This window comes from Nannospalax galili, unplaced genomic scaffold (assembly GCF_000622305.1).
Source record: "Nannospalax galili isolate Female #2095 unplaced genomic scaffold, S.galili_v1.0 scaffold180, whole genome shotgun sequence".
NCBI classification, from domain to species: Eukaryota; Metazoa; Chordata; class Mammalia; order Rodentia; family Spalacidae; genus Nannospalax; species Nannospalax galili.
Window position 1 is genome coordinate 896,307 of NW_008348199.1, and position 16,022 is coordinate 912,328.

The 16,022-nt window shown below is 52.2% G+C and overlaps 1 protein-coding gene across 2 annotated transcripts in view; it reads right to left on the bottom strand.

The window, feature by feature from the left end:
* Fbln1 (fibulin 1) overlaps positions 1-16,022 on the bottom strand; it is a 76,546-nt gene that overhangs the window by 45,726 nt on the left and 14,798 nt on the right. For both annotated transcript variants that reach the window (XM_008844690.3, XM_008844691.3), the window contains exons 2-10: positions 15,392-15,497; positions 11,683-11,818; positions 9,762-9,933; positions 8,577-8,636; positions 7,422-7,523; positions 6,630-6,767; positions 5,419-5,556; positions 1,058-1,201; positions 201-329 (exon numbers count right to left, since the gene is read on the bottom strand). In XM_008844690.3, coding sequence (XP_008842912.1) covers positions 201-329; positions 1,058-1,201; positions 5,419-5,556; positions 6,630-6,767; positions 7,422-7,523; positions 8,577-8,636; positions 9,762-9,933; positions 11,683-11,818; positions 15,392-15,497 — 1,125 coding nt within the window. The remainder of the gene's footprint in view (positions 1-200; positions 330-1,057; positions 1,202-5,418; positions 5,557-6,629; positions 6,768-7,421; positions 7,524-8,576; positions 8,637-9,761; positions 9,934-11,682; positions 11,819-15,391; positions 15,498-16,022) is intronic.

A 16,022-nucleotide genomic window follows, 5' to 3' on the forward strand; every position in this document is an offset into this window, starting at 1 on the left:
CCTGCAAGTGGCCAGAGGACAGGGTACCAGCAAAGCTACAGCTAGCCAGGGTCTCCTGACTCGGGGCCTTCCCTCTGGGACTGCCTATACTTGGGACCTTCTGAGAATGGTGAGATAGGCGAGGTCACCCCAGGTACCATAGACCGTGCCCTGGTGATGTCACCTGGCCAGCACCCCCAAGGCCTGAAAGACCCACATACCCACACAGGTCCTGCTGATGCCGTCAAAATAGTACCCAGCTTTGCATTCGCAACGGAAGCTGCCGGGGGAGTTCACACAATGGTGTCCCTTCCCACAGGGCTCTGCTGGTGGTGAGCACTCGTCCACATCTTGTGAAGGAGAAAGGAAGACAGGCTGAAAAACTTTCAGTGTGCCCACTAAACTGTTCACTGACAGGAGCACCCTGTTCTTCACAGAGCATCTACCATGTATGTTCTGAGTCCACATTGGGATGACGGCTGACCCTCAGGGAGACCCACTGTGATGGGCCAGCAATGATCCCCAGTGAGATGGGACATATCCAGGACTTGGGGGTAGGAGGATACTAAGAGTGTCTTGGGAGCCTCAGGGAGGAAGGCCCCTTCTCTGGCAGGGACCTGAGCAGGCTGATAGGCCTGTACCCAAAGAAACAAAAGGAGCAGGCTGGCGGCTGGAGTAAGACCAAACCCCACCCAATGGCCCTGTGTTGTCTGGAAAGTAGTGAGACCCACGTCCTCTGGATTATAAGCTGGTGAAGCTGGAGCGAGTTCAGGAGAACTAAACTGTGAGCATCTGTCCTTGGTCATCAATAGGCTGTGTGCAGGCCTGAGAGAAGGGGCTGGAAGCGATGGACAGACTGAAGAAGACAAGGCTGGAGGGGTGGAGGGTACACTGGTATAATACACCTGTCTAGGCAAGACAACAAAAGCTTGTGCCTGGGGAGGGACGATGGAATGGATAGACAGGCAGAAACGCCTTCACTTTGGGGACCTCCTCTTCCCTCTAGAGAAGGGAAGGTGTGTGCTGGAAACGACAGAAAAGTCAGAGTTCAGAATTGTTTTCTTTTTGTGATACCAACCAACACAGCGGGTTCCCTCCTCATTGAGATGATAGCCACGGCCACAGTTGGGCACGTTCTTCTGGCATGTGTAGGAGCCTTCTGTATTAATGCATGTCTGCCCAACAGGGCACGGAGCACTTATACTTAAACACTCATTGATATCTATAGAGGAAGAGACAGAAACAGCGTGGTTAAACGTGGAGGGTGTTCACGAACACAGCGACTGAACTTTCAAAGGACTCATCCCTTCTTTTTGCAAAGGCACACGAGAGGTCCTGATCCCTTCTACCTTGAACCACGAGGCAGCCTCAAGACCCTATCTGTACCTCTCCCTGCCCTAAACATCTCCATCTTCTACTGCACCTGCTAGGCCAATTTTCCTCATCTGGCATTCACACAGGTAGACAGGGCCCTGCTTGATGCCAGAGGTGCCCCGTCCCTCTGCACCAACCCGATACCCCAATGAGGCTCTAGGCTCTTCTGGTAAGTGTCTGGGTCCTGCCTCATCAGTCAGAGCCCTAGCAACACATCTACAGCTCTTGGACCAGCCACTCTGGGCCCCAACCCCAGTCAGTGTGGTAGCTAAGCTTCTGACCATCACTTTCACAGAAACACCTTCCTGCATCTCTCATCTGGGCTGTCTCAGGACAGCCAGGAAAGTGGTGTCACTCAAGGGCTTCCCACACAGAGTCTCCTTCCTCAAGTGGACACAGCTCCAATATAGGGAACATTGGCCACTCACCACTGAAGGACACACACAAATAGGTATCAGTAAACACCCAAGAAGAACTGGGGTACATGTCAGTTTACAACTGGGGTATATGTCAGTTTGCTCCTTATGTGAAAATTCTGTGCCCAAACAGACTGAATCTCCTAATACAGCAAGTCACCTTCAAAAGCCTCCTAGTTCACACATTTCCAAAGCACATGGGGGTTGGAGGGATAGCATGAAGGGTACTAATAATAGGAGAAAACTCCCAGCTGGCCAGAAAGAAGGGCTTGCTCCATACCAGCAAAGCCCCACCTTCCTTAGGGAGTCTGAGGAATCAGCCCGCACTCCCTCCCACCCCTGGAATTGACCTCCACATGGACAGCACAGCACTTCAAAGTTTATGAAAGCATTCACATCCATTACTGCCCTGGACTGCGATGGGCAGTCTGCAGGTGACAGGGCTGGCAATACTATCTGTAGGTTATACTAGGAAACCAGGAACAAGAGCTGGTAAGCGACACCCCAGGCTCACAGCACGAGGCAAGGAGCGACAGAGCCCAGCTCTAGTACCTTGTCATCCACCCTTCCATACACTGCCAGTCTCCTGCCTCAACATCCTCTGGCCAAATCTGGCCAACTGCTTATTCTTGTAAATAAAGTTTTATTGGTACTCAGCCAGGCGCACTGCCTCACATGTGGCCTACAGCTGTTTTTCTCTTACAACTACAAGGGCCCAGTGGTTGCGACAGAAACCAGATGACTGGAAAATCTGATCTTCATTATCTAACCCTTTACAGAAAGAACTGGGTGGCCCCTGCCTATTGTCAGGAGTGAGTGCGGTGTGGGTAGTGATGGCCACCCTCGCTCCTCCCAGATTTCCCGAACTGTTCTGTGTAACACTGGTGTCCCTTGATATTGTGTGCTCCTCAGAGAGGAAAATACAGGGTCTTCTGAGCTCCATGAGTTCCAGGCTGGCCTTGAACTCACAGAGATCTGCCTGCTTCTGCCTCCTTAGTGCTGGGACTAAAGACATGCACCACCATGACTAGCTGACTTTGTCTTAAGTACTTCTGAAAAATCCTTTACTGTCCCAGGATCTGTGAAGACCCCAGACACCTGTGGGCCAGTACGTGGGAAACACTGCTCTGGCCCCATCCATCCTCCTCACTAGGGAATCAGGGAAGAAGAGCGGCTAAATTCAAGAAAAATATAAAAGAAAAAGAGAAAAACAAGAAAACCAGCAAAGACATCCTCAAGGTGTTAAGGAACCAGGCTCAAAGTTCTAGAAAATTCGACATTTTGTAATGAGAAGGACTCTACTTTCTCACCCCGACTATCTTTTGTCTTTTGTGCTAGTCTGGTGGGGGAGCATGGGCAAAAGCGTGTGGGCTGTAGGCCCAGGACACACAATGATGGAGAGAGACTCTGAAGATCTCTCCTGGTGGGCTGTGCCCTTCTTCTGTGTTTTTAATTCTTGTTTGGTGTTCTGAAACAGGGCCTCAGCATGTAGCCCAGGCTGGTCTTCAAGCACTATAAAGCCCAGACTGGCCTCAGACTCACTGGAGTGCTAGGATTACAGGTGTGCACCACTGTGTCCAGCTCTTTCCTATATTTTGATACTCTCTCCTGAGAGCTGTTTCTGCTGATGTTATTTTAAATGAACAAAAGGGCTGACATAAAATGGTGGGTTTTTTTGGTCTTTTTGAGACAGGGTTTCCCTGTAGCCCCAGCTGTCTTGGAACTCACTATGCAGACCAGGCTGGTCTTGCACTCACAGAGATCTGCCTGCCTCTGCCTCCCGAGTGCTGGAATTAAAGGCGTGCACCACCACGCCCGGCCAATAAAATGATTTTTAAACATACTGTCAAGTGGGGCAAACCAAGTGACAGAACAGTTCAGTCCTGTTTCCATGAAAAAACAAACACGGAACAGCACCCAGGAAGACAGCCCAGACGAGCTGGAGGCAGGTGGGGCAGAGAGCTGATTTTCTGCTCTTAGGTTTTCCTCGTTTGTAAATAAGATATGCATGGTTCTTGCAAAAAAAGAGACAATTTTTTAAAAAAATATGTCCTTAAGGCTGTGAAGGTAAGAGCACACAAAGGGGACTCCTCCTTCGTGCTGAGCTAAGGGACTCTGACCACTGACCCTCTGGCCCTTAACATTACTGTGAACCTACAGAGGTGATGGGAGAGGATGTGCCTCTAGGCTAGGATCTAGCCAACATCCTGAGCTTCTTTGGGGTTTTGATCTGGTGGGGGGTGGGGGGGGAGTGGAGTGGGGTAGAGACGGATGGCCCACTGCTCTGCACCTCAGTCCCTGCACTGTGGTAGGAGACCCAGGCCTATACTAAGACCTGCAAAGGTCTTCTCGAAACAGGATTTCTATCCTCAGTAGAGGCAGCCTCCTCCACGGAAACCCCTGAGCAGGCAGCAAGTCTGAGCAGAACCCTCCTTCCTCCTGCCCTGTGGGAGTCAAAGCCTCCCTGCTCACTGCTCCTGTGCTGTGTAATGACAGTCTGATGGCTGGAGGCTGGCCAACTTGTACCCCAGGTTGCTGCTTCTGCCTGGGCTGAGACCCAGGCTGTGTAGGTGGAGCTCAGACAAAACCCCAGGGTTACTGTTACAAAACGATAGGGTCTGAAAAGGGGAAAAGAGCTCTCAGCTCCATTTCAAAGAAGAGACCAGGACAGTGTTATCTTAAGAGTCAGGACAGAAATAAGAGAAATTTACATAGTAGTTCTACTAGCCTTCTTTTTGGGGGGCGGGAGGTGGGGGTTCCCAGAGAGGCTGGGTTCCAATCAATGACACTTGCGGCTTAGATTAGAAGGAACTCTCTGACCTCAAACTCCTGCCTACCTAGCAGATCTGGGCTGAAATGCTGACAGCCAGGCAGTGCCCCAGGTGGCACTAAGACAAAAGGCCCTCTCTGCACTTTTGCAGGGAGAAGGTAGGTGTCCCTTCCATCTGAGCAGCTTTGCAGCCTCTCCCAGACTCACTACCCAGCCTTCTCTGAGCTTTTCCACCTTCCCACACTGAACTTCTGTCTCCACTGACCATTAATTCTCCATCCCTGGGCCTGTGGTGACCACCAGCCTATTCTCTGTCTGTATGAATTCAGTCACTAGCACCAAGAATTTTCATAAAAGAGTTTCTAATGGACTAAGTGGCTGTGTGTCAGGGAGAGACCATGAACCAAAAGCTGCCTATGTACCCATTCCATCACAAGCTCCAGCCGCTCATCTAGATGGGTCATTCCCATTTTATAGGGGAGGCACTTGAGGCCCAGAGGAAGGTCAATCTTAGTCCACTCAGTTCAGATTTAGGAGTCTCTGACTCAGCATCCCACATCACCTTCGTCCAAACCACAGAGGAGTAAACTAAGGCCCTTCAGCCAAACCAAGCCAACCAAGTTTTTATAAATAAAGTTTTATTGGAACACAGTCTCACTACCTTATATAATATAGACTGTGGCTGTTGAACTGTAACTGCTGAGTTGAGTCATCGTGACCCAGACTGGGCTGCGTGCAGCATTTGCTATGTGCCTCCCCCTGGTCTATACTGCCTGTCCCCTGCTCAGTGGACTCCCCCAACCCCCCGCCCCAGCAGTGTGTCTTACCAATGCACTGTCCCTTGCTCGGTGGAACCCCCACCCCAGCAGTGTGTCTTACCAATGCAGCTGCCTAGGGCATCTTGTATAAAGCCGCTCTTGCACTGCAGCTTGGGTCTGCAACGGAAGGATCCCAGAGTATTCTGACAGATAAAATCGGGGGGGCAGTTATGAATACCATTCTGACACTCGTCAATATCTGGTGCATCATAAAAAAAGGAGATGGTTAGCAACAGTCCCGCCAGAAGCATCTCACAACACTTTAACATCACAAGATAGTATTTTTTTACTGCTCATTTCTCAGACTATAACACAAAACATTCCAACAAAGAGGCTGTGATGAAAAGGACTTCAATGAACCGAGCTGTGCCAAACTGCCAAAGACTTAAAATGCTGCACCCCCGACTTATGAGGCAAGCTTTCTGTTATGCAACAAATAACCCAGGCATTTCCCTTACAGAGATAATCATTCATTTAGAAGTGATGTTTAGATTAAATCATAAAACAATTATGTTAGTGACAATAAACACAGTCTCTATAATCCTTTTCATCCCAAAGTCTTCAAGATATTCCAAATATTAGCAATGGTTACATCAGAACACAACATGATGGATTGCCCTGCCTTGAAGTTTATGGCTGTCAAAGGTTCAAGTGTGTATACTCAGCTGGCCCAGCCCCTGGGCTCCCAGGTCCAGAGGCCCAGCCAGTGAGCAGCGCAGGGTGGGGTGGCGGGATTGCTCAAGGGCTTGGTTGCTAGGAGAACGTATCTGGCTTTTGGGTCATCCACATAATTCAATGATCAACATTTTTTATGCAAGTGATTTATCCTTGGGGAGGGCTGGAAAGCACACTCTAAAAAATCCTCCCCAGAGTCTTATTTGCCAAATAACATTCACGGCTGGGTGGGGAAGGGCTTTGCTTTTATGCAGCGGAAGGGGATATGCTCTTGAACTACATGGAAGTCTGGAATTAGATGGTAGGCAGCTGCTGTGCAAAGACACTTGTGTTTTTTGGTTTGGTTTGGGTCTTGTTGGAAAGTACACGTGAGCATCCCTGGTCTTGCTTTTCAATGATCAGGCTCCGTGCCTTCTGAGCCAAATATGCCAGCACTTGCCCTGGGGTATGGACTGGGCAAGAGGGTCAATTGCTTCCCTCTTGTAATAGCCTGCAGAGCCACATGGGGGCAGCACTGTGGAGCCCAATGCACCCTTCCCTCTCCGCCACACCCACATCTAGGGAAGAGGCAGCTTTAGATTGGCAGGTGTGTAATACCTTTACAGTCATTGTCTTCTGTGAGCTCATAGCCAGTCCCACAGCTGCTATCTCGCTGGCAGCGAAAAGAGCCCACTGTATTGATGCAGGATTCTCCAAGCCGGCAGTTATGGCTGCCTGTGATACATTCATTGATATCTAGAGAGATTAAAGTGACGAAGGGGTAACCAGGAAGCTTGATCAGAAGGAATGTTCCAGAAGCCTTCGTGAATCTGGTTTCCTGTATCCATCAAGTGGCCCAATCAAACTGAGCCGAGTCTCACTGTGGAGTGGGGCTGTGGCTAACCAAACCCTGGTAAGTTCAGACCTCTTGCTCTTTTTTTTTTTTTTCCTGGTCTTTTTGAGACAGGGTCTCCCTGTAGCCCCAGCTGGCCTGGAACTCACTATGTAGACCAGGCTGGCCTGGAACTCACAGAGATCTGCCCGCCTCTGCCTCCCAAGTGCTGGGACTACAGGCATGCGCCACCATGCCCGGCTCAGACCTCTTGCTCTTTGAGTTAAGTGCCTGAGCCCTGGAGTCATGGAATCTTTAAGAACCCCACAAAGGATGCAGGATGGTCCCCATGTCCTAGACAACTGGAGAGGCTGAAGGACCTACCCAAGGCCACTCAGCAGGTCTTGGATCCAGAGCCCAGGTAAACCCCAAAGTCAGCCCTTTCCCACAACTGGTATCTATAGTCTCTTGGAAGACAGCCCTATCCAGAAGCCTAAACTCTGGGCAGCACTGAAAGGCAGGTCTCAACCATCCTCCACCTAGGAATGGAGCACAGCAACCAGTCTTCAGACGTTTACCTTCACAAGAGACCCCATCCAACTGTAGCTGGTAACCCACGAAGCAGGAACAGACCACCTCGTCTCCAGTGTCTCGGCACTGCTGTTTGCAGGGCCCACCACCTGCAATCAGAGCCCATGTGAGCTGGTGGGGTACTGGGACACCCACACAGGCCACACCAACACAGAAGCAGGCTCCCCGCTGTAGCCACCGGTAGCCTTGGGAGACCACCAGGCTCTGGCTCTGGGCACCTCTGGGGTTAGAGTGGACCTGGAGAAACAAGCTGCCAATGGGGGACATGGAGGGAACGGGTTCCACGCAGAGGGAAGCCTTGGCCAGGCTCCACTGATGGCTGTAGCTGCGGCTTCCTCCTGCCTGGTTTCTCTCTGAGGATCCTAGACACCACCCCTGTGCCCTGTGACCCACACTCCCAACAGAGCAGTCACAGGAACGCTTCAAGTGAAACACACTGGGACTGGCCTGTGCGTGGCTCCACTCCACCCCTGCCTGTCTGGGGGTGTGGGGCACACCTGTCACAGTCCTGGCTAACACACCCTCATTTGTTGCAAACTGTCTATTACTCTCCCAGGAATCCTCTGTGGCTCCCCAGAGAGACCTCCAGGCTCCCTGGGGCTTTTGTCCTTCTTCCCTCCCTCCTGACCTCGGTGCTGGCTGACACTGCATGCTGACCATGCCATTCTGTGATTACACTGGCTCCCTAATTAACACTCCAGCCACAGGGTGAGCCCCTAAGTGAAACTGGAACAGGTCTGCCAGTCCAGATGTGCCAGAATGTTCATAGAAATAGTTTAATCAGTAAAAACAAAGCTGCAAGGCCACACTGACTTAAGTGCAAAGGTCTCGAGAGAGAGAGACCACAGAATCTAAGGGGCTGGTTGGGATTCCAGGGATACAAAGGCTCCTCTGGGGTACCCCAGCCTCAGGGAAGCACCACCATCCATAGAGCTTGCTGGTTCTCAAGTGCTCCTACCTCCATGGGCCACCATCACCCAGAGGCACCCAGCTCTGAACACTCAGGGAAGGAGAAGATGGGAGGCCACTGGGGCCTCAAGAGCAGAATCACTTTCCAGCTGAGGCCTGGCAGTGGTCCACAGTGACTGTCACCTGGGCTCTGCTAGCTACCAAAAGGTTTGGACAAGGTCCCGGGGTCTCACCTCGGCAGCGGTCATTCAGGTACGGATCTTCTTGTTCCTCCTCGGCCTCAGAAACCTTAGCTAGGAGCAGAGAGACAAGACAGGGTCACTCAAGCAGCATCCAAGCTCACTGTAGGAGAAACGCCACATAGCTTCTCCTATCAGCACGGGGCAGAAGAACACCCTGTATTCATCCTTGTTAAAGAGAACTTCACTTGGGGGGCTGGAGAGATGGCTCGGCACTCAGCAAGTAAATTAGCAGCCTTGCTATCAATGCAGACCCGGCCACAAAGCCTATAGCAGGTACGTAGGAGGGCCTATGATTATGGGGCAACCCATAATGCCCCCCACGGATTCTACTGAAGGCCCCCCTACTCCCTCAAGTCCCCACAGGTTCTATGACGCTCCCAGCATTCTCTGAATGCTTAGTCCCAACTTCCCTACTAGTCTGTCAGGCCCTAGGAGGTCTGCCCAATGCTTTGAGGGGCCACAGGCACACAGGAGGTCCATCTGTGACTGCAAGTGGGGAGTGAGGAGGAAGGGGAGAGGGAACCAGGCAGGAAGCAGGTAAAGGTAAGCAAAGAGAGTAAGAGCAAAGAAGCCTGGGAAGGAGGAAGTGGCCCCGGGGTAAATGGCCTGGGCTGTCCACTGTGAAGACATCTCTGACTTCAAAAGCTGGGGGAGCAGAAATGTGGTCCCAACTATGACTCAGACTATGACATCTGAAATCAGCTTAAAGGCATCCATGTGACACATAACTCCAAACATTAAAATCAAAATGTGACCCAGGACCCAACGCCATGGGGGTTGTGTGCACATGTGTAGGCAGGTGTGTGTACCCACACCTGCATATGTGGAGGTCACAGGTTGACATCGACCAATCTTCCTCTGTTGCTCTTACCTTGTCTTTTGAGACAGGGTCTCTCACTGAACTTGGAGCTCACAAATTTAGCTAGACTGGCTAGCCAGTAAGCTCCAGAGATCCCCGCCAGTCCTAGGGTTACAGGCGCATGCCACTCTACCTAGTTTTATGTGGATATTGGGAGTTCTCATGTTTACACAGCAAGCACTACACCACTGAACCATCTCCCCAGCCCTCTTTTCTCCAATATTTTTAATCTGTGGTTAGTTGAATCTAGGGATGCAACACTCAACGGTGTCACATACAGACACACTCTGGATCCAGAGAGAGGGGAGAGGGGTTACCTGGTTCTGAAAAGTCCATGTTGTCCCCTCGAGGGATGTCTGAACTCTCCTGGCTCTTCACACAGCAGGCACGGAATACCAACCCACACTGGTAGCTGATCATAAGGCTGAGCTCACAGGACTGGCCCCGGGCCTGAGCCGCCCTTCCCAGCATGCAGCAGTGGCAGCATCTCTGTTAACAGAGATTCCAGATGAGATGCCGAACAACTGGCCCATCAGAGCCCACCGGGAATCAGGGATACACCCAACACCTTCTTGTTCATGTCCCCCAGACGGTGAGGGCATATCTGACGTAGGTAATGCATCTACATGTTGGCATTACACCAGGCCCCCAAACCTTCGGTGTCTGTTTTGAAAGGAGCCCACAGGGCCTAGCACCCAGTGGGAGTTTCATTCCCCTTTCCACTCCTGCTGCGGTACTGCCCCCTGGACATCCCTGTCATGAGTAGCAACTCCAGGAGGAATTGAAAAGGCCCCAGGGTCTGCTCTGTCTGAATGAATGCATGGCTGTCTGTCCCCTCGAGCTTGGGGGTTGGGCACAAGAGCCTCAAGGCACCAAGGAAGGCTCGAGACGATCGCCTTTTACCTAGACCCCATAGTCCAGAAGTTACCTGTCCTAACCCAGGTCCTGAGGGTCATGTGAAAAGCCCCAGATCAGTCCTTATTAAATGGATGTCCTAACAGGACACAGAACCCTCCAGAAAGTTCACAGCAAGAGGCTTTGCTTCGGCAGCTGTGAAGGTTGAGGGGTCTTCTCCAGTGGCCACACTCCTCTGGGGGTGTGAGTAATATTTTCCAGAAACACACGTCATTAATTCAGCCAGGTAATGTGTTCCCACTTCTTGCCAGAATGCTCTGTGCTATTCCACACCTCTCTTTCCTCGAGTCTAGGGACCTGGCACAGCTGTCTGCCAAGTACTGAGCGTCAGCAGAGCCCAGGCCTGCCCAGGGAGGTGGCCACTGTATGCCTAAGATCCTGGCTGACAGGCACGCCTTAACCAAGCTACCTACTCTGGCCTTGACCAATACCAGTGCCTCTTTCCATGAAGACCTTATGGCTGTGGTGGGCAGGGTCCTGGGCCCAGGAGCAGTCTCCCTTAGTGTGCAGACACCCACGCACCCTTCCAGAACCCAGACTTTTCGTTCCTTGAGTCTTCCACCACTTTCCTGGTGGGAAAGGGCGGGGTCCTAGGAAGCCCCTGTGTCAGCACTGCTCAAAGTCACCAGGAACCAGGAACATTTCCAAACCCAGCTTTCTACCCTGCTGGGTTTTCTCCTGGCAGGTAGCACCTGGACTCACTGGTCCATTTGTGATGTTCAGACCTACAAGTGTCAGTCACCCATGCCCAGGTGTGGGTACATGCCTTCCACAGTTGTTTTAGGGGAAATTGGGAAAGGAAGGTCTGCCGCTTGCCCAGATTACACTCTATGAAGAATCTCCTCTGAGTCCCAGACAGGGCTGCTGAGAGGCCATGGTGGAGTGTGGGCCTCTCTGAATGCTAGTGTCTTCCCCTAGTTTAACGGAGGCCCTAGTGTGGGTCCACTGTGAGCTTTGAGCCCCAGCTGGGGGGACAAAGACCAATCAGGACTTTCTAGGTAGTATGGGGGTGCATATCCTGAACTGAGAAGATCCTGAAGGCCTCAGATAACCTCTACTTTGACCTCTGCCTTCTATCGGAAGGCTGGGGGAGCGTGATCCTTTACCATCTCATCTTTTCCCATCTGGAAGTTTGGCTGGTAAGGCTAACCCTACTAAATCAGAGGATAGGACACCTTTGTAGTCCCTCCTCCCGCCTGGACTAGTGCCTCTGACACTCACAAGGGAAGGTATACAAGGTGAGTGGTGATGAGGCACAGAGCTGCCCCGTCTGCTGGCGCACAGGGCCAGTGCTGACCCTATGCAGCCCTCGGCATCACTCACCTTGACGAACATGGTCTCCAGGCTGCTGTTGTAGTTGGGGAGCGTGGTGCAGTCATCCAGCTCACTGGCCAGGTTGATGCCCGTGGCACAGTGCAGTTCCTCCAGCTGGCCATGGCAACACTGCTCCTGGACCATCCTGTGGGCAGAGCAGGGGCTGTGCCAAGGCTCTTGCTGGAGCCAAGGACACAGGGCTCAGAAGAAGCCCTTGGGGAGGGATGATGTCCTCTGGGACATCTCCTTTCCAGTTCCCACAGGAATACAGACACAGTGCCTGGCCTTCAGGAAGCGGTTGGCAGGTGACAGGTATTTAGTTAGGAAGATCAAATGAACAGTAGTGTCTGGGATGCGAGTCGAGACCCCACTGTGTGAACAGCTGAGAGCCCCTGTACAGAATGCCTGAAGCTGTCCACAAACAAAGCAGCCTACTGCTGGTTCCAGGCTACACCCTCCCTCCCATCCTCCCTCTCGTCCTTCCTCCTGGCCCAGTTCTTTTCAACCTCACCCCCGTTTTCCAGGCTTGAAGGGAAAGCTTCAGAATGTTCCATAGTATAACTCACTAAAGGCCCTAGAGTGGGAGACAGGAGCAACCACAGTGCCAGCCCCCTCCCCAATCCCGCAAGGCTCAGCTGGGAACTAAGATTCAAACACAGATCATGACATCTGGGAGGCCAGAGAGCACCAGCAGCAGGGAGGAAATGTGTCACTGATGGCTCTCATCCAAACCTGCAGAAACCCAAATCCAGAGTCAGCAAAGGCAGAAAGAGCCACCTAACCTGTGCTGTCCTCAAGAGAGCACAGCCTCCACCTGCTGCCAGCCAGGCAGCCTCAGACTGTGGACAGTAACCCCAGCCTGCCCTTCCTCCACCCTGGGGCTCAGAAGTCTGCACCTGGCTCTCCATGTCTCTCCACAGTCACCCTCGGGCTCTGAACAGATAACACATCTGTTTGGCAATGTGTTTTATGCCTGCTTCTAAGTGGACTTGCAGATCAGAGGCATTTTACTGAGGGATATTTGTGAATCTTTATATGTGTGTTCATCCAGTCATTCAAACAAATATCTGCTAAACAGAAAGTAGCAAGAGTTGGCGGAAGACAGGGAGACACTGGAAGCCTTGTCTGTGGCTGGCAGGAACGAAATATGGTGCAGCTGTTTGGAAAGCGGCATGGAGTTCCTCAAAAAGCTAAAACTAGAACTGCCATAGGCTCCAGCCTTCCCACTTCTGGGAATACACCCAAGAAAATTCAGAGCAGGGCCTCCAAGAGACAACTGCCTACCCAAGCTCACGGCAGCACCATTCGAAATAGCCCAAAGGTGGCGGGCCTAAACCCAATGTGAGCGGAGGAAGGAGTGGATGAGCACAAACTTAGGATGGACTGCGACTCCACTTTAAAACTGAAGGAAACCCCAATGCACGCGACCACACAGAGGAGCCTGGGGCTCAGTGCTAAGTGAGACAAGCCAGTCCCACAGGCACAAGCTGAGTGACTACACCAATACCAGGAGTCAAATTCATAGACAGGAAGTAGATGGGGGTTGCCAGGGGCCGTGGAGGGGATAAGGAGTTAGTGTTTAATGAGGTCAGAGTTTCAGTTCTGCACGATGGGAAAGTTCTGGAGACAGACAGTGGTCAGGGTGGCGCGACTGTATGGATGTGCCTTATACCACTAAAAATGTACCTCAGACCCTCGAAAATAATTAAGGTGATGAATTTTGCTTTACCACAATTTACAAAACGCCCCTGTCTGCAGCCCTACTGTGTGCTAGTCAGGTGTGGATACTCCAGGGATGCAAGCCAAATGGTCTGGCCCCCACAGGCACTCTGGGGCACGTGCATGCGGGAACCAGCACAGGGGAACTGAGGAACTGGCTCCCGATCCCTGTTCTCCTCTTGCTGCTGCTGTTGCTAGCAGGGGCGAGGGCTCTTGGGTTGGTGAGCCTTGCTCCTTGCCTGCTGGGTTGGACAACACCACCATAGCACTGAACAACTGTTGTCACAAGAGCCCATGAGTCCATGGGCACAGCGAGGCCCCAAGGTTATACAGCCCTAAGCAACATCATGGCTGTGACCCCTCCTGTGGTTGAGAACCCCTGGAAGCAGGTCCCTGACTTTGTACAACTGGACCTCAGTATTAGTGGCTTGAAGAGGGTGTCACAAGCCAGGCTGGAGCAGGCAGAGGTAGCCACCAGGGACCTGGTTGCCCATCCCCCATAGGCCTCTGTTCCCTGAGTAGGTGACCTTGGACACTATGAAGGGATCATTGGTAGTCCTTAAACATGAATGAGATATTGGACTTTGACACTAGGGGCAGTGAAGTTAGAAGAAAAGGCGCAGATGCCAGCTAGACCTCCCCGAGAAAGCAAAGAGCCAGCTAGCTTACTGCCACCCTGGGATCACTCAGCTTTTCCTACTTTAAACATGCTTCCTGGCTAGGAGTTGGGGGGGAGGGGGTGCTGCCCTAATGAGGCTTAAGGGAGAGGACTCACTGGGCACAGAGAGTAGGACCCCGGGGTGCTTGGGTTTATCCCCAGCCGTCACCTCCGTCACCTCCATCCCCTCCTCCTGGCTCTCTCTTAGCTGGCCTCTCTCCACGCTCCCTCAAGGACTCAAATGGCCCACCTATAGGTTTCTAGGTGTCCAAGGACCCCTTACTTGGTTCCGCTCTCCCCAGAACCCTAGCCTTCTCCCCAGTACTTCTTCTTGTCCAAAGTAAACCCCTGGAGTCACTGCCAAGGCCCTCCAAATCCCACTCTACTCCCAGAAGTGACAGCCTGACATCCTGCCTCCATTCACCTCCCTGGCCAGCTCCTCCCCCACCAGCCACACTCTTCCACCCCACTGCAGACCATCTGAATCGCTCCCAATGTCCTTTAAACAGCCAATCCATCCCTCCCTGTCAATTGCCTTCAATACAGGGTCCCTTTTAAACACAAGTCTGGACAGAAGTGCCCCCCCCATCTTTGTTCAAAGTCTCCATCAGATTCTCGCCCTGCTCCAAGTTAGCCATCCCCCACAGCCCACCTCCCTCTGGCTTTGTGTCCTTCTGTCCAGCCCAGCCTGGCCCACTCATTTTGTCCAGACACTCTGGCTACCTTACTACTGTCTGGTCAACCCACACAGCCTTCCCCTGAACATCCACACTGGTTGTTCCCAATCTGAACACTCTTCCTCACATTCTACACATTTCTTCAGGCCTTAGGTAAAGACTTGATAGTATTTGTATGGTGATGACTAACATTACCTATTATTATTATTTATTCCAAGTTTTTATAGTCTCCAAATTTTGTGAGTGACTTAAGTTAATCTGGAGAGAGAATACAAATAGTCCAGATGAACTGGGGAGTTGTGTGGGTGACTCTTGGTTCTGGGCCTGGCCCAGAGTTCTCAGGATGTGTAGGCAGGCTCCTCCAGTCCTGTGATCTCCTCTTATCCCTACTTGGCAAACTGACTTGCCCAAAGCTGGGCAGCTACAGCAGACTAGGCCACACAGATCTTCTTGCTTTCAGGCCAGGGAAGGGAATGGATGCCTCAGTGAGCATTGCATGGTCCAGGACAGTGACCCAAGTCCTGTGCAAGGAGCTCGGAAGCACAGAAGGAACAACAGATGGGGAAGCAGGTCCCACCCCAGGAGCATGCTCAGCCTCTCCATGGGGCTCTGACACACACTGTTCCTCCCCCAACCTTCCTCTGCAAGGACATGGCACACGTACCTGCACTCCTTGGATTCCGAGGTGTAGGGCAGCGAGCAGTCCCTGTGCTGGGTGGCCATCTGATTTCCATCGGCACAGCAAGCCTCTATGGCAACATCTGCACCCCCTGTGCAGAGAAGAGAATGAGGCATGAGTGACCTGCCCCTCATCCTGGCACACCCCCCTCCCTAGCCATGCCATCAGGATGCCCGTTTCCTGAGGTCCTGACTAGAACGACAGGCCAGGTCCAGAAGGGCAGTAGTGAGTGCACATGGCACGAGCTTAGTCACTCTGCTAACTGGTCCTGTGAACCACCTATTCCCATGTGGGAGCACTCACCTTGCTCCTCCAACAAAGGCCTAGCCAGTACTGACAGGACAAAGCTCAGCTCTGAGACCAGAGCAGACAAGCCACACCCCCGCTCTGGTTACATGTCGGAGATGCACATGGGGCCCACGGTCTCCTGTCCAGAGGACACAGGTAAGTTTTACTGACAGGTATCTGGCCAGGCATCACTGACTTAGCACCCGGGGAGTGACCAGCGTCCCAGGCCTGACTCCTCCAGAGAGAACACTGGAAGTAGAGGGGGTCTCAAAAGGAGGTAAGACCTCCATCTCTGGACCAGCTCCTGGGGCCTATATCCAGGTTGCCA